Source organism: Balaenoptera musculus, chromosome 9, assembly GCF_009873245.2.
Source record: "Balaenoptera musculus isolate JJ_BM4_2016_0621 chromosome 9, mBalMus1.pri.v3, whole genome shotgun sequence".
In the NCBI taxonomy this organism is placed as follows: domain Eukaryota; kingdom Metazoa; phylum Chordata; class Mammalia; order Artiodactyla; family Balaenopteridae; genus Balaenoptera; species Balaenoptera musculus.
In genome coordinates, this window is record NC_045793.1 from 84,226,861 (window position 1) to 84,251,199 (window position 24,339).

At 34.1% G+C, this 24,339-nt stretch overlaps 1 protein-coding gene across 7 annotated transcripts in view; it reads right to left on the reverse strand.

Moving 5' to 3' along the window:
- LOC118900697 (platelet glycoprotein 4) overlaps positions 1 to 24,339 on the reverse strand; it is a 76,995-nt gene that overhangs the window by 19,780 nt on the left and 32,876 nt on the right. For 3 of the 7 annotated variants that reach the window (XM_036863276.1, XM_036863275.1, XM_036863278.1), the window contains exons 2-3: positions 10,501 to 10,589; positions 9,808 to 10,016 (exon numbers count right to left, since the gene is read on the reverse strand). In XM_036863276.1, coding sequence (XP_036719171.1) covers positions 9,808 to 9,927 — 120 coding nt within the window. In that variant the 5' untranslated portion in view covers positions 9,928 to 10,016; positions 10,501 to 10,589. Of the gene's footprint in view, positions 1 to 9,807; positions 10,017 to 10,500; positions 10,590 to 17,626; positions 17,725 to 17,934; positions 17,959 to 22,381; positions 22,458 to 24,339 lie in introns of those variants that run through there. The other 4 variants (XM_036863273.1, XM_036863274.1, XM_036863272.1 and 1 more) reach the window with 4 other exon arrangements.

Below are 24,339 nucleotides of genomic sequence, written 5' to 3' on the forward strand. Positions count from 1 at the left end.
CACAGGTTGCGACAGAAATGTTTTCAACACATTTGATAGCAATAGCTCTTCGTCAACCTTTTTTTCTTTTTATATAAATCTGATAAGATTTTTTTTAAATTTTATTTATTTATTTATGGCTGTGTTGGGTCTTCGTTTCTGTGCGAGGGCTTTCTCTAATTGCGGCAAGTGGGGGCCCCTCTTCATCGCGGTGCGCGGGCCTCTCACTATCGCGGCCTCTCTTGTTGCGGAGCACAGGCTCCAGACGCGCAGGCTCAGTAATTGTGGCTCACGGGCCTAGTTGCTCCGCGGCATGTGGGATCTTCCCAGACCAGGGCTCGAACCCGTGTCCCCTGCATTGGCAGGCGGATTCTCAACCACTGCGCCACCAGAGAAGCCCTCGTCAATCTTTTACAAAGAGAATCAGTGTGTAATATTGCAGACAGGTCTGTCGATTGTAAGACCAACCATTAGCAAGCTTTAGAGTGACCTTATGGCAGTATTGCAACAGTTTATAACACAATTTATTAAGCTAATTTAAAGCTTTTCCAAAAATTTCTTATCAGGTTGAATATTAATTTCTCTTCTGCCCTCAGTGAGATGGATTGAAGAGGCAAAACAGAAAAACTGAGGGAAAATTCTAGTGGTATTGGAAGCTTTTTCATTTTCTTCAAAAGTTGGATACTTGAGGGGAAAATCACTTAATATTTGTTAAATTAAGAAAAACACAAATTTGACTTCTCCCCTTCAAAACCCTGCTGAATGAGGCTTTCCCAACTCTCAATACATTTGCAGAAACCTACTAGTACATGCTTCTAAAAATTACAAGTTTAATTCATTATTATTAGGTTAATACTTTTTTTAAAAAAAGGATGAAATAAGGAAGTTTTCATGTTATCCTTTTGTGAAATCCATTAAAAATCTTTGATGCTCCTTGTAATAAAGATAGACAAATAGAAACAATACCAGTGACAGAATCAGAAAACCCTACATTAGAAATCTCCCTTGTGCTTCAGGAGCTGGGACTGAATAGAAAGTCACCAAACCCCTTGGGTCAATTTCAGTATCTGTAAAACGAGGGAATTATCATAGATGCTCTCCTGGATTCCTTCCAAGGCTTTCACTCTCTGAGCAGGAAGCCCATGAAGCTCTAGTAGCTAACGCAGACAAAGGTGACTTTGTAGCAGGCAGTGTTTCCAAGTAAGTACCTTGGGAGGGATGCCCAGGTGTAAAGTTCCAACTTACCTTGCTGCCAGAGGAAGAGGAAGGAAAGTATTTCACACAAAATGAGCCTAATAAGACCTATGAATAGAGGGACAATCTAACTTCTTTGTTTCCGTCACCTGGAAGCATCAATTCATAGAATGATGGATCAGGAAAGGACACTGAACATTAGCACATTTTCTAGTAGAGCGTGCTGAGGCTCTGAGAAACCAGGTGTCTGGCCCAAGGGTAACCGAGGCAAATACCTAGAAGTAGAATCATGATGAGGATCCTAGTCTCTGACCCTTAGGCTGGTCCTCTTTTACACCATGTTTTTACTATTTTTGTTCCTGCCACCTCTGCACTTAGTTGGTAGAAGTCAAGTTAAGTTTCATATCTTCAGGAAACTTTACTTATTACTTAGTGGAGAGAATAAGGGAATTCCTTAGAGAAGAACAGGGCATCAGCTAAAATGCCTTTACAAAATCCTGTGCTGTTGCAATCATTGCTATTGCAATATACACTGGGTACATTGGAGCTGCTAAAGTGATGTTAGATCTTCTTACTTTTTACAAGCAGTTGTCCTTGAAAATGTTTTTATTTGCTCCTAAAAAGTCTATTTCCATAGCAAGCTCAAAATTAAGACAAAATTGTGTACAGATAAAGTATTAATGCTATTCTTTTAAATGTAAGGGTGTTTACCCTAAATGATGGGGTTTTTGAAGCTGAAATCTATATGGAAGCTGAAAGCTGTGTTAATTTACCCATTTCAAGAGACTTTATGAGGGGAAAACTCACATGAACATACACACATACACATTATTACTCTCACACTATAGAATGTTAAGGACTAATATATATAGTATCAATTGTTTATCATGTACCTCTCAAGGCACATATTTTATTTCAGTTCTTAATGAAAGGAACTCAATAATGTACTTGGCAGGACAGAAAACTCCCTAACTCTGATGTTTGTGCATTTCCTATCAAAAGACATTGTAACTGTATCATGCCTTTCTTCTAATGCCATGAATTACTTTGTCTTATTTGTTGACCTAGAGATTTTTTTTAATGGGGAAATTGAAACACTAAGAGTTGAAATGAATGCATTGAATTACTAGCTTTAGAATTAGGGTCATCTAACCCCATCCAGTTTTTAGAAGTAGAAGTGGGGCCTAGAGAAGCAGATGTCTGATTCAATGTTGTATGACAATTTAGTAGCAGATAATGGAGAATCCGGTGTTTCACTCCAATCTTGTGTGGTTTCCATAACACCATGGTTTGTTCAGAGACACAGAGAAAAATATTGAAGCAGTCACAATAGGAATGAATTTCTTCTGATCCTAACATTACCAAATGTACTAAAAAATTGTATAGGCCTCTTTGACTACGAAGGCTAAATATATCATAAGTTCCTCTAAAAGGAGCAAAAGTTTTTATGTTTTTGTGAATTTAGGAGGCCTTGATTTTAAGTTGACTTTGGACTCTCTACCCTATTTTGCAGATCTTTTACTAAATTTGAAGTGCAAAGGTGATAATTATGTGTACAGAAAAAGTAATATTTAACATCCTCTCACTTGGCTAATATGTACATCAGTATCTGTCCCTGACTTTAAGTGTTCAGACTATCCAGCCCTAGTAATGAGTGGATGCCAGCCTGATGACTGCCACATGACAGGGTCTCCAGCTGGGTTGAAAGCCACTTACCTTGAAACTTCTATTTTGCTACATTAATTTAAAGGCAGATATATGGGACTGTAATGCCCTCTATCTAGTCACCTGGTCACTTGATTATTGCTGTTATGGGAAAACAGTACTCATCAACTTTAGTGTAACTATTAAAATGTCCTTGATATCTTCCTATGCCCGAAGTGTATAGAATACATATGTAGAAAATATATCGTCCCATTTCTCAGGGCTCTTACAGAGTACCAAGAGACGGAATCGTATATAGCAGATCTTTTTTTTTTTTTTGGTCACGTCATGTGGCATGCAGATCCCAGTTCCCTGACCAGGAATCAAACCTGTGCCCCCTTCAGTGGAAGCACGCAGAGTCCTAACCACTGGACCACTGGGGAAGTCCAAGAGATTTTAATCTATGAGTAGATTTCCTTAGCCTACTCCCAGCCTGACCAAGTATATTGGCTTCTTCACTCAAAGCCTAGAGTGAAGTGGTTAACAATGAAATAGATGCTGAGTTTGATTCCCAGTTTGGTCACATGCTAACCAGTTAAACCTGGGCAGGTTATTTAATTTCTTTGTACCTCAGTTTCCTTACCTGTAAAACAGGGATACTAATAATATTAGATTGAACTATATGAAATTAGTATTTTTGAAAGTCAAAATAAGTGGAATATGCTGTAATTAAATATTTATCCTCATAGGTTATTGTAAGAATGAATAAATGTGAGCACTCAGAACAGTGTTAGCACATTCAGTAAACCCTGACTATTATTATTATACAAATACTCTCCACCCCTTAGAGGGAGAACTCTCATCTCACTTACTTTCCAGATTGCTTTAACTGCTTCGTTCATAGGATTCCTGTCTAAACCATTCATGTGGCAATAACTCATGTAAAATCCTGTGACACTACTTCTTCTATTTAATCACTTTTCTATTTATTCTCCATCCAGTGAAATCAAAATTTCCCTAAAAAGCAGAAACATACTGAAAAGAGTCTTTATCCTCTCCACTCACTATTACAATTTGTTCTGTTTAGGACCAGTTACAAGCAGTCTTCCCATGTCCAAAAAATATTCTCCTATGTGTGTACATGATGCATATGTGTGTGTGTGTGTGTGTGTGTGTGTGTGTGTGTGTGTGCGCGCTGAGAGAGAGAATGAATTAGAATATTAGTGCCAGTTGTGTTGAGAGTCAAAAAGTGGTTTTAGTCTCAGGTTATCAAGTCATCAATTAAACCACAGAATAACATTTGGTGAAATGGATCAGATTTAATGTGTTTCTGAAACTCAGAAATCAGCCGTCAAGAGTTTATGTAAGAACCTAAAATGGGAGATTTTGTATTTGGCATGAAAAGTAAACTATGTTGATATTAAATTGGGCTGGAGGGAGAAAATTACACATGCTGATCTGCTTTTTCTTAAAACATTTTAAAGTGATTTTATTATTGGAGCTAATATGCAAATATATGTGTTTAAACCATGTTATTCTGCTATTTAAATTTATAATTTGTTTTAGATTATTTCATGTTCTCATATATTATCATTAAATTTAAAACAAATGCTACCATCTTTAACAACCTATACTTCTGGCACTTTTTTTGAGCTTTTTAGATACTATAATAATGTAAAAACTATTTTATCATATCTGGAAATGCTCTAAGCATATATTATGAAATTATTATAAATATAAATTAATTTTACTATTAAATATGTATGTTGATTTGAAATTCTAGTCATTTTAATGAACATAAATAATTGTTATTTCAATTTATTTTATCTGGAAGCATTTTTTTTGGCTACTGAAGGATCATTCTTTTCAAGAATGGGGGAAGGAAATGATGGTATAATTGAATGATGGTATAATTGAACATTAGTTTTTAATTGGAAAAAAAGGTATCTTTAATTCCCTTCTTGGTGTTCTACAGTTAATATCATAGGGAAATTAAATTATTTGAAATTGCCTATGTTATATAATATTCACCAAATATATATCAAGTGACATTAACAGTGTCAAGTGATAAACTAACCTTTGTAAATGGTGGCAGAACTTCGACCTTTTTCTGAAGTCCTTTGATAATTTCTACTTTCCACATTCGTGGCAGCTCATGCCATTGACTTTTAGTGTGTCTAGCAAGATTGCATAAACCTGCTGGGCCCACACAAATCTACTAGGAATCAAAGTCTAAAATACTGGTAAAAAAGTTTCCAGTTGTAATGCATAAAAAGCACGAAGTCCCTAGAAAATATCCCTTGGAAATAACGAGTAAAGAAATACACATATATATATATACATATACACACACACATATACACATGAAGTAAAATGTATGGACTAGTTTAGGCCATTTCAAAGGCTGGTGTCAGGGTGCCATCTTTTAGAACTGGAAGGTATCATAGAGTCCCAATTCTATATTTAAAAATTAGATAACAACGTGATATGATTTTCTGATCTTTTTAAATTAAGCACTTTACTTCTTTTTTTTTATGGTGCTTGTATACAGGTAATAACTTTGCCAATTTGCTACTAGACCATTAAATAAAGCAATAATCTGCAATAAGTTTCAATTGTAGACAAAACTGACCAGTAGTAAAACTTGTATATATTTGTAAAATAACAGCATTAACCTAAGTGCTCTGAGTCAGTAGTAAGATACTTGGCTCTCTGGGATTACACACAATTCAAAGATTTGACTTATATTGCATGCCGAACAGATACATACGCCAATCTCATTTAAAAAATAATTTTGTAAACTAAATAAAAAAGAAACAGTTTTATTTAAATAAAGAAAAAGTCCCAGGATCTTTACATGATTCAAATGGGCAAGGTCATCATGGATATATGAACATCTGAGAGCAAACTCAGGTTTATTCTTAAATGTACCACACAGCCCCTGACCACTGAAGGGATTCTGATGATGTCTTAGTCTGTAGATATTGAGCTGGGTTACAATGTAAACCAAAGATTGCAGATAACCCTCATTTCAAAAACAAGAAGGGAAAGCACTCTATTTCTTTATTTTATCCCTGCTTTGTTACCCTACCCAACTGAAATTATACTTTCGAAGTCATTACTGACCATATTCTAACCATTATTTCCTTAATTTTCATCTGCCTGAGATCATTTTATTCTCTTTCCCTGAAAATTGGCTTCCTATTAACTTCCAAAAAAATGCACTCTATTGTTTTCATTTCTTCATATAAAATAATTTTACCCTTTTCTGTTTTCGTTTTCCTACCTACCTCTAATGCACAAATCCTATAGTAATTTCTCTGCCCTTTTGTCTCTATATTCAAATTCTCCTTAAGCAAATCTACTGTTTAGTTTTATCTGTATTCTCTATAATAATGATCAAATCTCTTGAGCTCTGACCTCTGAAATATACACTGATGTTCATATCAAATCACTTATAAAATGTCTGTTTTTTATTCTTCTAAGGTATACATTTCTATCAATAACAACTGGACATCTTGCAGTTTGTTCTTTTTACTCCTCTCTCTCCCTGTTTAGTCCCTCTATCCCATTGCATCCCATCACCCATCAGTTCTATATACTCCACCACACTAGACCAGAGTGCCTTTTGTTATGCGCAGACTGTGCAAAGATCTTTCTAAAGGGAGTCTTAAATTCTCCTTGAAAGTGGTCATGTCCTACATAGCATTTCCTGTTTTCAGTCTCCTCACTTTCCAGTACATTCTATTGTACAATTATAGAGTACAAAACTGTGTAAATCATCTAGTCTCTCCCTTCAGGTTGCCTAAGTTTGGAAACTAACTCGTCCTCCTTTTGGCTAGGTGAGTTGGCAAGTTGATTTAGGGTCTTGTGACTGTAAAATGGGTAAAATAATAGTACCTTCTAATAGATATTTGTGAAGATTAAATGAATTAGTATATATGCAGCTCTTAATAGGACTAAATAAATGCTTTATTAGTATATTAGTATATAGTATGGTATATTTGTATGTATGATATATAGTATATTAGTATATAGTATATTTGATATCAATCTCTGAATGCAGATTTTGTTATATCTAACACCTACCAGAAAACATACACCATCTATTATTGCCTGTCATGTCATTAATTAGTCTTCTGACTGATGTTCAAAGCTTCCTAAATCTTACCCCATGTTATTATTTTTCTAATTGTCTCTCCTGTTAATCCTATATTTTTGGCACATTTTTTAATATTCTTCCTTCCCTCGTCACAACATTTAGTTGCATTTCCACAACTTTTCCCATAGTATTAAACAGTCCTTTGACACTTTTATTGGAGCCTTCTTTGGACTTTCAAAATTTTATACTTCAAAATCCAATTCAAGTCTCACCTTCTTCCTGAAGTTATTGAATACTCTGAGCAAGTTCTCTTTCTAAATAATATTTATTTTCTATAGTATATGCTTTAGAAGTCAATTATAGAATTTCACGTCTCTAGTTTTTTACAATATGCTTTTCCCCAGTTAAAATTTATATTTCTTGAGATAAATATTTATTTTATTCTCTCTTAGCCTCTATATAAAAGCCAATTTTTGATGACTCAAAACTCTTATTTCCTCAGGATTAGCCATTATGAACTTAGAGATAAATATTAAACAATTAAAATAGATGCTGGCACCTCTCATGCCATCTAACAGGGTCTAAATGAATAATATTGTTGAATAATAAGAAAGAATAGATGATCACTATTCAGCTACAGATGATCAATTATGTATCAAAAAATAGTCTTAGTCTAAAATGCTGTGCACTGGAAGATTATTGTCACTTTTCTATTCTGAAGATTTTTCCAAAAAATAAGTTATAGCTCTGTGTTAGAACTGATCCTGTTCTCTCGCCACAGAATATACAGAAGAGAAGCAAGTTTATAGAGCAGAAAGGGTGCTGAACAATGGCAATTCCCTCTCGCACTATTAGATACTCCCCACCTCACCATCACCTGTCTGTCTCTATTGAACTGTATTAAAAATAGGGCTTCCCTGGTGGCACAGTGGTTAAGAATCCACCTGCCAATGTAGGGGACACGGTTTTGAGCCCTGGTCCAGGAAGATCCCACGTGCCGCAGAGCAACTAAACCCGTGTGCCACAACTAGTAAGCCTGCACTCTAGAGTCTGCGAGCCACAACTATGGAGCCTGCATGCCACAACTACTGAAGCCCACGTGCCTAGAACCCGTGCTCCTCAACAAGAGAAGCCACCGCAATGAGAAGCCCGTGCACCGCAACGAAGCGTAGCCCCTGCTCACCACAACTAGAGAAAGCACGTGCGCAGCAACAAAGACCCAATACAGCCAAAAATAAATAAATAAATTTATAAAATATAATAATAATAATATCAAGAAAACTGGGAATTCCAAGGAAGGAGATGGAATTTAATTTAATTTAAATGCATGAGGTTGAAAATTTTGCAGTCTGTTAGCAAGAGAAAGGATAGAAATGACTATATTGTTATTAAGCAAATATAGCGTGCAAGTATAGAAACTGTACCTAAAAATGTCCTATTTTTTAAAAACCTATTCTAAGACGAGCTATAATGGTATAGTGAGAAAATTTGTAAAATTTAAAGTCTAAGCATTTTAGCTAAACAAACAAAAAAAACATTGGAAAATAGTAACTTCTTGTCCTGGGTAACTAGATTTGAAATTAAATCTTCATATTTATTTGTCAATTAGGTCAGTGCTTTAGTGAAATATAATTGTATGTGTTTATACTCCTAGTACGAGTAAGATGTTAAACATGGATGAATGGATGGGACAGATCAAGGTCTTGGCAGGAACAGAAATTGCAGTGTGAGTTGGTAGTCTAGCCCATTTTCAGATTCAGTTCTTGTCGTTCTCCATGGGCACTGTGCTTACTGACATCTAGACCGCTGACATCTGAACCAGGCTGAGAGCTGAGGCCAGCATTCAGATATGTTTTATTCGGCTAGCATTGTATTTTAAAAATGAACATACATGCCTTTGGGCAGAGCACACACTTTTAATTTCACGATAGTCCTTGTCTTGTTTTTACCTTGTTCTTGGTAGTTCCCCATTTTTTTTTTTTTTTTAAACCTTGTCTCCAAACCCCTGAAGCCATTTGAATTTACCATCCCTGGTTTAGGACTTGAGCAGATCTACTTTTCTGTATTCTAGTCTTCCTTCTCTTTATCAATTAAAGTTGGTGAGTATGAAACTGAATTAGAAGGAACTAGGGTGGGAGATGAATTCTAGTTTGTTGTACAAAGCCTATATATTAAGTCACTTTATTTTTAGTGACTTAATATATAGGTGACTAAATATGTTTTAGTTACTTTTATTTTTAGTTTTGTTAAAACTACAGTCAACTTGTTACATATATACTAGGATATGTTCTACATAACATTTCTGGAAGTATTTTCTAAAAGTCAATTATCAAACTTCATCAATAAGAAATGTTTATAAGACAATCATATATTATTACACATATCATATAGAGTTTACCAAACAAAAATATTTTTTACCAGTTTTACCAAATATTCCTACATCAATATTAAACACAATTTTGTTTAAGTTATATATATAATAAATATGATTTTACTTTTCTCAACATTAATCAAAGTGCAACAATTTTATAAATGTACCCTCACAAAATAACACTCATTTCTCATTCAAAAGCTTATCAGCATACTCTTTTGACATAATTAAATGCAATTATTTCTACTTACCTGCATACCTATAATAGTTTTTTATCAGAAATTAAATATTTAGACCTAAGATGACAGTGCATTCATATAGAATATGATGGTAGAATATACATCATACTGTGACCACTTCTCTATCATGTAGAGTTTCAGTAGTTCACAATCACGTTTGTGTTAGAGACACATTATTGCCAGTTACAATGAAATATCAAACAGCCACCCTAAGCCAAAAAGGGATGGAAGATAGAATGAATCAGGATGGCAAGAAATATTCTCGAAATTACTTGTACCTTTTTAATTGTCTTCTCAATAAGCATGTCTCCAACTGGCATTAGAATACCTCCAAACACAGCCAGGACTGCACCAATGACAGCACCAGAGATGAGCCCACAGTTTCGATCACAGCCCATTTTTCTTGTCCAGGGAAAAAACTAAGGTTCAGCACCTGCTTCTTTTAAACTCCTGGGCCTGATGAAGGTGGTTTCCAAGAGGTCTGGTTCTATCATTAGAAGGAGATAAAGCAGAAGCATAAGTATCATACAAAAAGATCAAAGTACAAGGAAAACACGCAACTGAAACAGATCATTTTGCCAGTTATAAATAAACAGATGCTTTTTTTTTTTTTAAACAAAACTTTCTAGGTCTTGTCCTTTCTTGATTTGACCTACCTACCAGTGGTAGAAGTAATAAATAATGCCACATAGAGCAGTTCTTCAAAGTTCTCCTCTTTAAAATTTTCTTTCTATGGATGATTAACATTCTGAAATCTTATCTAAGGAGAATATGCTTACTGTACTCTCGCCCTCTGCTTACCTTGCATCAGCCTGGGACACTTACGGGCATCTTCACCCTCTGTCTGGCTTGTCCACCCCAACACAACCATCTGCACCCTAACTGGAGTTCTCCTGCAAACTGAATGTGGGTGGACTGATGTCTGTCACATCTAAATGCTAAGCAAGTTTGGTGACAGATGTTTTCTTTACCTTTTTCACAAATAGAAAGATACGGATTTTACAGGAAATGATCTGATGAGTCTCAGAGGAATCAATTCTTGTAATCAATTGTAAGCTATCTGTTAAAACAAAAAAGCATGAGTAAGTTGGGAAAATACATTGTCAGAAAATTAGCACTAGATTACTCCCTAATATCATCAAAATTATAATCACTATTAAAAGAAAATTCCACTTTCATCAATATCGAGTTCACGCCTGCATTCTTTCTTATACATGGTGTTGAAAACATTGAAATATTTTAAAGAAGACTACTTCATTTTCAATTTCTTTTTTTAATAACTGATTTTTAGATAGTCTAAAGGTGAAAAGACTTTAAAGAAAATATGTAGAGGATGTCTAGTTTCTGTGATAGACATTGCTTTCTTGCTGGTCTCAAATATATATATTTTAACATATTCAAGGGCAATATTGTTCATTTTGTCATGGGCAACTGACTCATGCCAATTCTGTTAAAAGCAACTAGATTCTGTCAATATGTATTTCACTTAGTCAGTCTTATCTTTGGAAGAAAACTCTTCGTGGAATAAGTAGATCCTATTGTAACAAAGTTAATAAGACTTTATTATTCAAATATTGAAAACATACTCATTTGAGCTATTTTGGTTGCAATAGCATTTTTTATAATGGGGTTGACCTGACATCAATAAATAGAATGTGCTTTGTAGCTTATAAACAAATATTCCCTACTTCAAAATGCCCCCGGCCAAGGAAGTGAAAAATGCCAACAGAAGGGAGGCTACAGACAAAAAAGAGGCACACGCAATATTTTTCTCAACATTGTAAGTATAATAATTATTATATTTTTTTATGGTCTCAGATTTTCCCTCCATAGCTTTGTTGTGGTTGAAGTACCACTCTGATGATTTTATTAGTAGTTCTTTCCACTTGAGGAAACATTTAGTTTTTTTAAAGTATTCATTGTATAGCTAAGAAAATAGTGTTAAGACTAATGTTAAGAAAATAAGACTTTTCCCCAAAATGGAAAAAGATGCTATAAAATTTTTTCATGGCAATTTATTTATTTTTCATCCTTTAGGATTTCCCTTTACCAATGCCTTATAGCTAGGATGCTTCCACTGTAAATCAGGATGAGCAAACTGATTCACACTGAGGTCCTCATGGCTAAGAAGCTTGAATAGTCATTAGTCTCACATGTTTTTTTCCAATGTAAACAAAACACACAAGCCTAAACAAGTGATTTATTTTTCCTGTGGAATTTTATGTGTCCCTGAGCAAGTAGAGTTGGCTTTTTATTAATTGCTTGGGGGTGGAAGGGGAAGAATATATGCTACCTCCTATGGCTTTGGCCAGGATGGTCATAATGCAATGGAACAAATTATTTAAACCTGATAATAATGACTAGATATTCACAAGTAGAATCTCCTTTGCAAAGGATAATTGTACAGCACCTTAAAATTTTTGTGAAACATCATCTTTTAAATGATCATTGTAATTGATAAGTAGAGAATGTCACCCAGGTGTTCTGTACTATATTCAAGTGATCATATTCAGGGGAGCTTATCAAGTAATATTTTACTGAATGCCCATTTTATAGAACATTCTCCAGTTCAAAATCTACAAGTTATACTTAAGGTAGTCATCAAAATACATGGATCGAACCTGCTGTAATTGAGACTGGTAGACTGGAGAATAAATAAACCGAAGCGTGATTGGCTACTCTCTTGCCAGCTGACCTTGGGCGAGTCACTTAATAACTCTAGTCCTCCGTTTCCTCATGTGTAAAATAAGATGCTAAGGTGAGATCCCCAGTTTTTAATTTAGGCAGCTGAACTGGTTCTTCACTCATATTCTTACATGGAAGACCAGGCAGTGACTTTGATTACAGCAGTGGTGGGAACCCCGAGACCCTGATTCCTAACTTGGTCTCCCCACTCCCAACTAATACTATCCTATCCCATGTTTTGGAAACTTGAGGAGAATCTCTGTAGAAACCTATGGACAGCAATTCGTTAAAAAATTGGGACATGAAATCCCGAGGGTCAAATTCTAGTTTTGTTTCTATAACATCATGAATCTATTAAAAAATACAACTCAAAGATAAAATCATCTCTTTCAGAAAGATACTGTATTTTCTATATAAACACCACTAAAAAATATTCAATATTAATGTCATTTGCTATTCTGACAGATGGAATATAAAATGAGTTAAACATTACAATTCTATTGTTTCTGAGATGGATAGAGGTGTGTATTATTTGCCCCTTTCCAGATCTATGCCATCACCTGGTTAAGAATCTACCTGACCTTTCCCAGAATCATTCTCCTTTATTCAAGCAGCCCCATGGACTACAGGAAAGAGTTTCTGCAAGGGGCAAAGAGTCCCAAGAAAGTCCACTGGATGACCCAGGGGGCAACAGGTTATTCAATGCCTCTCTCTTTAAACCTGAAAACTCATTATTATGACTTCCAAGGACCCTGAGCCCAGAGATGTGAAGTCATGGGCAGACCTGGGTACTGCCTAGGCTCTGTCTGCTTTGAACTTAAAACTGAAGTGAGATAGTATACACAGCCCACTGCTGTTGAGTCAAGTTCATCAGAAAACCGAAGTGTCAATAATTTATTGGGTTGAATTGCATGGTTAGACAGTTCTTAGTCTGACACTGTCTGGATGATGCATAAGCAAAGGTACAAGAGTTACTCTAACATTCCTGCATATGTGTACTGATATCTTCAACAGGAAAAGATTGAGTTTATCTAATTTTTCACATTTTCTATTGGCCGACATACTTTTGTTACCTTGATGTAAGTTTCTATTTTTTTTTTCTCTCTAAGAATAGGCAAGATATTTCACATGTGTAGTGTAGTCCTTTATCAATGGCTTTGCTTTCCACAGTTTCACTTACCCATGGTCAAAAGTGGTCAAGTGAAGGTAACTGAACCTGTAGAAAGCAAACTCTTGGCTACAGGGGGACTACTTAGGGTTTGGTGCTATCTCTGGGTTCAGGCACCCACTGAGGGTCTTAGAAGGTATCCTCCACACCCGTGAATATGGGGGAACTACTTACTTGCATTCATTTATTATGCTTCAGTGCCCTGTCACCATAAGTAAGTATTGCTATTATAATTATACTTTAACCTTATGACCCTTGAACAACACAGAGGGATTATGAACCCTACAGGCAGTGGAAGATCCACATATAACATACAGTCAGCCCTCCTTATCTGTAGTTCTGCATCTGTGGATCCAACCAACTACACATTGTGGATCAGGTAGTACTGTAGTATCTACCGAAAAAATTCTGTGTAAAAGTGGACCCACAAAGTTCAAACCTGTTCTGTTCAAGGGTCAACTGTAGTTTTATTCACCTGAAGCAAAGGAAGGACCAACAAATAAAGTAGGACATGCACTGAATACATAAAAGTTCAGGTTACTCAGGACATTCTATTCAAGAGCTTCATAAAAAAAGTGTAGTTATTCCCCACTCTCCTCTCACATGTAGCCATTTAGAGCACATAAAATTTGTGTTTTGCACACTTGGTTTTCTCAATAGTACAGCTTCTTACATAATAAAATTTATTTTACTTGCTAATTTTAGATTAAGTTTTTTTTTCACTGTTATTTCTTCTTCATAATAAGACATTGATGTCTGTAATAACTTACTGCTTGCTTAAAGTACTTAAATTGAGAAAACAAAAAATAATCAAAGGTACAGGAAAGAAAACATATTTTTGAGACCTATAAGAAGAAGGAAGAGAAAATAAAAAGAAATGTTTTAAGATATCACTAATCCCATAACTTTCTTGAGTCTATATGGAGATCAGCTGTATCCTGTCATTTCACAGACATTAAATCCTGTTCCTTTTGTAGAATTCATGAGTATATGTTCACGTGGCTGTTTCTTTTTTTTGCTGTCATATCTACAAAGTGTTTCTAGATGAACTTATGAGCGTTATGCCTTTCCACTATGTTGGAAACCTGGTGGTAGGAACTGAGACTGAGCTATAAGAAGCATCTCCATTAGTAGGTCAGAATAATAAAGTTCCCAGAGAATCTGTAATTATTCCCATGTGCAGAGAGAGCTGTGTTTCCTGGGAAACTCCACCCAGAAAAGGCATGGCCCAGAGGTACAGTTTCCTGGGATGTAAACTACGAAACTTTAACAGTTTCAGATTATAAGAGTATGTACTTGTACCATAAATGAATGCCAGGACCTGGATGACATTTTCTAACTCATGAGTGAGTTAGAAATTTCCTATTCTATCCATAAGCCTTCCTTCCACTTTTCCTTGGAATAGGAAACCAGATCACACACCTCTGTTTTCCACTAGACATACACTGTGATTCCTTTGATACACAGTCTTCCTCACCTAATAAATACAGTATCTGCCCACAAAACCCAGTTTTAGAGTTTTGGGGGTGATTAATTCAACAACAGGTTGAATATGAATGATGAAAATCAGCTTTCCAAATTAAGTTCCTGTTCACACTCTTACTTTATATGATATCTAGGTGTGTTTACAAAACCATGATTCCCTAGCCATGAGTAAGATGCAGATTCACATCAAGCTAGTTAAATCAATCATTTAAATCTGGTTGTGTTTCATTATGTGGAAACAGAAGGGCATTAGACTAGTACTTATTTTACACACAATCCCAACATATAAAGATAGTTAAAAGAACTATCTGGTCAAAGCTATTCTGGTCAAAGTTGGCAAGAACTGTGGCCCTTTCCCCTTCCAGTCACATCTCATTTGGGCTCTGAGTCATCCCCACAGAACCCAACGGCTATGTGGAAAATGTTTAAATAACTAGATTAGGAGATCTCCGACACCGTCTCTTATTCAAGTTACCATAATCCTTTTAATTTATATGGGCATTTCCATCCTATCAGAATATATGGAGCTAAACATATATAATAGAAAAAAGTTTATAGACATCTATAATACAAAACAATAACATGCTTTACTAAACTATGCCTTTCAAATATAACAACTTAAAACTTGTTTTGGTGGTAGTCTTAGAAAATTAAAACAATAATTACATTGACTTCATTATTACACTAAATGTTCTTCTAGAAGCAAACCAACCTTTCTGGAGTAGTTTTTGGAGTACTTGTGTATAGAGATTACTATAGGTTTGAAATGATTCTCTTAGAGTCATGTCCATTTAAATAGGATTATCTAGAGCCATTCTTGATTGTCGAGTCCTAGATAGAAATGCTATTATCTCTTTTTTTCCCAACCCAACTCTTACTATAAACAGTAGAATACTATAAGATTTGCAATAATTATGATTCTGAGCTTTGAATTCAAATAATTAGGTTCAATTCGCAGTCTAACATTATAGTTTTCTGTGGCTCAGTTTTCTCTAAAATGGATATAAATACATCATATATGGTTAAAAATGTCAAATAAAATTCAATGAGATAATGAATAAAAATTCCTATCATAGCACATGTTATGTTATTTGAAATATTATGGAATATTATATTGAACAACCATAACATAATAGTAAAATGTTATTGCAAATTGGCCAAGTATTATTTTTTAAAAATCTAATAAATGTGTATAAGTTACACGAAGAAGAATGATTATTTCCAAAACTCTTAGGTTACAATAAAGTCTGATGAAATGGTTTATTCTTATGTATACCAGGATTTAGAATATCATGCAAATGAAAAGGCAGCTTCTAGGTTAGACTAATGCTCCTTGAAACTTTCAGCCATGACTTGGGCCAGTGAATTAAAACATGTTTTGATTAAATCAGAAAACAGTTACAGAATCCATTCCTTCAGGAAGAAAAAAAAATCCACAAGTATTTTTTGCTAACATTTTCTTAAAAATTAAGCCTATCAACTATAACTTCCAAAATAAATTCCAAAATTTTTGGTACACTCTGTCCAATACCTCTCCAGTTGTAATTATGTTATTCCTCCCAGCTTAACTTCTGATGATTTTGTATTGGATTTATTGTTCCGGTCTCATAATGATTTTGGTAAATGAAAAAAATTTCTATATATTTTTTCTCTCATAAATCCAGTCCACCACTAGACTCTCTACATAACAAAATTTTTAAAAATTATTATTTTGGTTAGTTTTTGAACGAATACTAAAAGCACTGTTTCTTTTACTAATTTAAAACTACACAGTCAAGGACTGAAAAGTACATGCAAAGATTTCAAAAACATCTTTCAATATGTTACAATTCTAGAAACTGTTAGAAATTTACTCTAGAGAATTTATGCCATTTACAGTTATGTATGAATTCACTTACTATAAATTACTATAAATTAAAACTTTTAATTTTTCTAGAATGATTTGTCCTTTAAACATTGTATAATCATTCAAGGAAATAATTTGCTGATATTTGTAATAAGCTTCCTAAATATCCAAAAACTTTAATTTTGTTTTAATTTTGTTTTTTTTTTTATTCTGTTACCAAATTTTATATAATTTATAAACATTTATATAAATCAGAATCATTATTTGGAATTAATACAATTAACCATCCCCAGTAGCAATTACAATATCTTTGTTCATTTTTAAAAAATACTTAATAAGAATATATCCAAAAGATGCACTGCATTTAACCATGTAGACAAAGTCAGGTTCACTAAAGGTTGTGAAATTAAGATAGAAGATTAAACAAAATAACGACTCTCTAAAATAATAGGTAATTAACAATTGCATATTAGAAAGCATGTTGGCATAGAGTGGCAAGTCATTTATAAGAACTAATCCTACTATACTGGTTTTTATTTATGTTGATTTTCATTCATAATTTAAATTAAAAATCATGTATAAATAGCCTAAGGAGACAATGAAAGTTCTACAATAATCAAATTGGATAGTACATCATTTTAAATATTAACAAATAAATATTTACAAATAAACAAGATTTTAAACATCAAGAGACAAGGTTTCAATATTTTTTTAAACATAAAAAGTAAGAAGATTGATAACTTAGAAAAGAACATAAACCTACTTTTTAAAAAAAGCCTAATGACTTCAAGAAAACAGTTCCTGCTTGCTGTTCTGTTCTATAACTTCTAATGGGTGTTTATATAGTAGTGTCATCTCCTATCATTTGGGAGATAGAAATCTTTTTATTAAAAAAAAAATCATTATGACTTACCTTTAAAAAGGCTAAGAAGGATTTTTCAATCAAACGCTCCAAAATTTGAACGGTCAATTCTTAGTAGCACCAAATGGTATTCAGCAGAAAACCCTACACTGAAATCCCCATTATAAAAAGTGTGAGTTTAAATATGCTTTGAGAAAAAAAAAAAGAGAGAGACAGACAGACAGACGTCAGATCCCAGTGAGTGTTCTGTTGCAAGAGTAATTAAAACAAACAAACAAACAAACAAAAACCCCACACACATCCCACCACTGATATGGCTCCTACAGGTCTATTTTTATGTTCTGGTAAGGACCCATTACCTATATCTGAGATCCTCTGCTTTTTTTTTTTTTCTTTTGGCCATTTTCCCATCCAAGTAAGTCAGAGGCCAGAGAGACAAAAGGAACTAACTTGTTGAGTAGCCTCTAATATACTCTTTTACTGCAGAATCATTATTCCAGATGATAAACTGGGCCCAGGGGTGGAAAGTGTAGATTGGGCAGAATTATCAGAGTCTAACTTTCCTGCTTGAAAACCTCATTTCATAAAGTTTAAACAAAATGCACTTTTCTATGCATCATAAATCTAAAGTGTGTTGAGGCTAATAATTGCGAAAATGACTGGAGACTCTGTCAATCAACAAGGATGACAAACAGACGTTAAAAAAAGGAAATAGCCTATTGTTCTAACTGGAAGTTCTTCACTATTTATTATTTTCTCTTAGTTTTATAGAAGTTTCATAAGCACAGCAAAATCCTTCTACGAAAACCCCCCAAATTAAATTTCTCTTAGATCTCTTCAGATAAAAAGACAACTGTTACATAACATTTAAATAATTCTACTATTTAGGATGACCTTTTAATATAAAAAAGCATATACTAAAGTTACTTTAAAAGAAAGTCATTATTTTAAAATCTAACCAAATCTTGCACTTTGGGAGGATAAAAAAGACCCTTAATATTAAAAATACATTTTTACAAAGAAATTCTCAGAAACATACAGGCAAAAATCAAAATCTTCAGAAGGTTAAACTGTCATCTATCAGATAGACCAGCTAAATAAATGCCTCTAAGTCAACCCTGAAAGACAACAACCTAACAGTAATAGGCAGAAATACATTTAGTTCATCAGATTGTATTTAAACCAGTCCTCATTGGATTGCTTGTGCTGTCACTTCTGGGCGTGTGTTGGATCCTCTCATTTGCTAGCTGTGCAATACAACTGGAAAGGAATCCAAAGCACTCTTTTTCCTCTAGCATTGCTTTCTTTTTCCAGGATATTTTTACAGACACATTTATTTAAAAATTAATAATAAGTTATAAAAGTCTTCAGGTATATTGGAATTTTTAAAAAATATCTGATCATTTAATTACGATAAAGTAGAAATGGCCTTGTGTAATCTCATTATGATTGATGCTTTTCATTTAAAAAGAATAACTTACAGAGATTTCAGATAATTTTAAAAGATGATTCCCTTATAATTGTGACCTTTTAACTTTGTTGTATTAATAAAAAGGTAGTGTAAAAGCTAATTTAATAATTATTTTGATGAAGAGTATCTATTTTATTGCACTTAAGCTGCTTTGATACATTTCCTTCTCAGCCTTCTCACAAATACACACACCCTACAGTGTGACAATTCAGAAATAACCCACCAACATAGGAGTTCAGATGCCATTTTAAACAGCATATCTTAAATATATTTAAAGGATAGTTAAATTATTATTTTTTAAAATTTTGGCTGTCAGGTCTTAGTTACGGCATGCGGGATCTTTCATTGCAGTGCGTGGGCTCTTCGTTGTGGCGCATGGACTAAGTAGTTGTGGAACGCGGGCTTAGTTGCCCCACAGCATGTGGGATCTTAGTTCCCTGACCAAGGATCGAACCCACGTCACCTGCATTGGAAGGCGGATTCTTAACCATTGGACCACCAGGGAAGTCAAGGATAGTTAAATTATAATGAAAATTTGAACACTGTTAGAGAAAAATGATTCAGAAAAAATACATGTAAAATAGATGCCTAAGCTGACACTGAACTTACTTGGATCACTATTTACTCAGTAGCCTAATGCCATCCAAATCCTCTGTCTCTGGAGAGGAAAATGTCACACCCTCCCATGAGCAGCCCAAAGAATCAAATTTACATTCCCAGAGGCAGCTGTTAAGTGTTCAATCCCATAGACAACCGTTCTGAGCAGCTTAGCACACAAGACCCAGGAAACCTAGAGCTAGGTAAAATCTGCAACCATATATCTATATTTTGAGCAAAATATTCACCTTGAACAAGGCAGAAAACTGCTGTACCCATTTCTGAGTAATGCATGTTGGGGTTTTCATTTTAAAAATATAATGTATGTGCAATATTTTGAAGGGATATTTTTATATGAGGCTATACCTTGCCTTCTGTAAATCCACTACAGCACTAGACAAATTTAGTAGAATGAAAGATAAAACTGTCAATATGCTTAAGTAAGCTTAGGCACAGTGCTTTGGGAACTCTTTCTTTTTCTGGAAGACCACTTAGTATTTGGAATCAGACAGACATCCATGACTTCTGATGTTACCACTGCTAGCTATATTGACTGGGGGTTAGGAGTTAAATAACTACTTATTCTTATTTTCTTAATCAAAAAATGGAGAATGAAGCCTTTATTGAATTTGTTACAATATTGCTTCTGCTTTATGTTTTGGTTTTCTGGCCGCGAGGCATGTGGGATCTTAGCTCCCTGACCAGGGATCAAACCCACACCCCCTGCATTGGAAGGTGAAGTCTTAACCACTGGACCACCAGGGAAGTCCCCATATAGTTTTGTTTACTGTGCTAGGACACTAGTAAACAGCAGAAAGTGAAATTTAAAAGTATGTACTTTTTTTGGAAGGGGGAGTTTTACCAAATTTCTGTTCATACATGTACACAGCAATGTGTGAAAATGCCTCTCTCCATACATCACTCACACTGGTTTACACTAAACTTTGTTTTTAACAAGTACTTATTTTATCGGTAAATATTTAATTGAGTGAAGGTTCACCTATTTTCTTAAGCATATTGGCATTTATATTTTTAAATATTTGTGATAATATCTTTGTTCATCTTTTTTTTCCCCCTGTGGGTTTATTTGTCCTTCCTTATTAGCTAGTAAGGAAATAGCCAGTCTTCTGACATTTGACAGTTTTTAAAACTTTTTTGACTATTTTAAACTTTATTTTTATTGTATTTTTAAATTACTGACAATTTCAATTTTTATGCCATTAACTTTCACAGCAATTCCTTTTAAGTATTGTGTCATGCTTTGAAAGGCTTTCTCCAAAAAAAATAATAAACTTTCTTCTAGCATTTGTATGGTTTCAAAAAATCCTTTAGAACAGTATTTCTAGATGAGCTGATTCATGGAATTTAACACTTGTGAAATAAAAGAGGAAGAGTAAAGTATGTTGACTAATTATAAACATTGCAACATATTTGAGAAGTAGACAATGTATGCATAGTAAGAGTTCTAGAAGAGGAATCACACAGCCCAAGTCCTGACCACAGCTCTTTTAATAATAATAGGTTTTGTGAACTGGGCAGCACACAGTCATCATATTCCTGATTTCCTTTCTTGTCAAAGAGAATAACTACAGAGCCTACCTACAGCCTCAAGCTGAAGATCAAATCATATGGTAGATTTAAATTTAAAACGTAAAGATGTATGCAGGTTCTATATAGTAGATAAAAATGTTTAAGTGATTCATTTTTTTTTTTTTTTACAGTCTAGCAAATGAAAAGAATTTTAGTATCATATGCTTTGCAATTCTAGATTGTATGGGCAATCAAAGACCTATAAATTATGATGATGATAAGGTAACAGAGTTAACATGTATTAGGGGCTTACTGTCTGCCAGTTGTTGAAATAAGTGTTTCACATAAGTTATCTCACTGACCCACCACACCACCTTACTATGTTCTTTAGACAACTAGTTGAGGTCAAACAGCTAGCATGTGCCAAAACAAGGATTAAAACCCTGAAAGATTGACTGAAGAGCCTATACTCTTTTCTGAAATAAACATATATATAAATAAGTTCTTGATCAATACCTCATTTACGTATTCTTTTCAACACATTTGTTCAAATTGAATAACAATTTTAAATAACCTTCTCTTAGAAAATGATATCTAAGTACAATAAACAAGGAATGAACAGTGAACATATTCTGTAAGTGGCAGTTAACAGAATTATTTTGAGTTTAGCTAAAACAAAATTCATTCTGAAGACCTGCAACACATAACACTGTAAAGTATCTCAAAACATTAGTTACCAGTGTAAAACCATAAGGCAAAATTCTTCTTATCACTTTAATCCTTGGGGTAACTAATCATGAAGATTTACACACACACACATATTTATGCACATGCATAAGACACCTGATTGTGTGTGCTATATAAACAAATACCTATTTTTTCAATTGCTGCCTTACATTTATGGAAGTATTAAACCAATGGCAGGTTCTACCTGCTTCATATGATGAGGGGGGGGCTTCACATGCAGGAATAAAAATAAATATATATGTACATAACTTTAAAAGAGAATATTAAATGCACAAGACATAGCAGTACACGGTAATGCCAGCGAAAGTTTGAGAGATTAAAATGGAGGTTTTTAATATCACGTTTAAAGGAAAATTTCAAAGGACGTCATTAAAGGTAAAATGCAGAATATCAGGGTCATTAAAGTTTAGACTTAAGCTATGTCGTCTAATGAATAGAGCACACGATGAAAGTAAACTTACTGCATTAGTGATATAAAGTAAACTTCCCCATATGTCTCATAGAAGTCATGGTAGGAGCTGTGTGTAAAAGACAGATTAAAGAGAGAGCACCTCTGTATATGTGGATAGTTCTCAATGTGGGCTGGGCCAGATCAATATGTAAATTTCACAGGCCTTCTAAATATGTTGGCACACTTATCTTTACTTGAACTGTTTGCAAAACAGACTTAACTGTCTAAGGAGAGTGGGGAAAAGTCAACATTTAAACAATACTAAGAACCTTACGGAAGTGTTAAGATCAGCAGAGTTGTCAGGATAATTTGTGTTCATACATTCGAAAGGAAATTATTAGGGGGGAAGAGCAGAAATCTTCAGGTAAAAGAATAACTAGGCCTCAAAGCATGTTGTTATGAAATAACAAGAAAAAAATCAATAATCAATTACAAAAAAAAATAAGCATTTAGCTACCAAATACCAAAAAGAGGTTGAAAAAAATTATGTGAGCAATTAATTTGTAATTTCAATGGCAGAACTATAAAATTCATTGAATTGTGGGTAACACAGAGTTTTGTGTTGAGAAATGTCATCTACCCTATAAATAGTCCCTGAAGTGGGGTCTTAAAAAGGAAATCAATAAAATAATTTTAAGAAGGATTAGAGAAATCAATTTACACATTCACATTAGCTGATGGTTTGATCAAGTTGCTTTGCTTTGAAATGCTAAGAAGCTTTCATTGTGATGAATGTATAAAAACAGAAAAGAAATCAGATGGATAATGAGACTTAAAGTGATTTTGTTCCATTTAGTAAATAAACAGACATAGTAACCATACTCTCTAGTCTGTCTTTGAAACAATTATATTGACATCTATGCCATCTGACAATCTGTTAAGTTTGGAGATACACAGCACTTGGGTGTCAGATTCCTGAAAGAGTTAAACTCACATACATGCATGCACGGGCACGTGCACACACACACACACACACACACATTTTTCCAGGGACATGGGAGCATACCTAATTAAATTCTTTTTTAAAGCTGAGAAATAAAATACTTTCTAAGAAGTATGTCACATAACAATAATTTATCTTAGAAATCACCCCACAGGAAATAAGATATTTCTGATGCCTTTCTTCTTCTGTTTGTTTGCTTGAAAATGGAAAAGTTTGACCCTTCTGCCCTGACACTTTGAAGAAACATTTGGCACAAACCTTGCATTTGAGTGGCACAGCAGCTTCTGCTAGAAGCTTTAAAGAACTATTAAACAGCCTATCAAACCCTATAGTGAAATCAAATCATCATTTTCCAGGTTGGTTCTCAGTGGGCTTAAGGGAAGGATATGCTTGTGGATAAGCCCGAGTTTTCTGTCTTCCAAAAGACCAAAGGGTTTGGTTTAGAGTGCTGCTTCTCAAATGAACTCCTTGGAAGAACTTGAAATAAATTCTTAAGATCTCCAAGAATCCATAAGGATTCAAAGTGGGACCATCTTGCTCTAAATGTATTTTTCAGTTTGAACAAAGCCTCGTATAATAGTCTGTAAAAAACAAAACAAAACAAAAACCTGTGTAACACACATACATACCCACATATAGAGTGTATGGGGGTGTATGGGTATATATCTATCTAATATGTCAAATAAAACCTCTAGAAGCAAATATTTTCCTGGAAATGTTATAAATCATTTAAATTTCTTTCTATATATCTTATTTCCATGACTATATTCTATAAATCATAAACATTAAAATCCAAACAGATAAAAGTGACAGACTACTACTCTATCATGCATAAGGTAGATATAAAAATTCAGAATTCTAAAATATCAGAACCCTGCAACTGTTCTGCATGTTTCTCTGTGACAGTTGGTTATCTGCTTGAATGAAAGAAATGACAACTAGTCAGGGGTACAGTAAAACCTTCCCTTTAGTATCTGCACACTTAAATTTTGAATAATAGAGAAGTTCAACTTACCTATTAAACT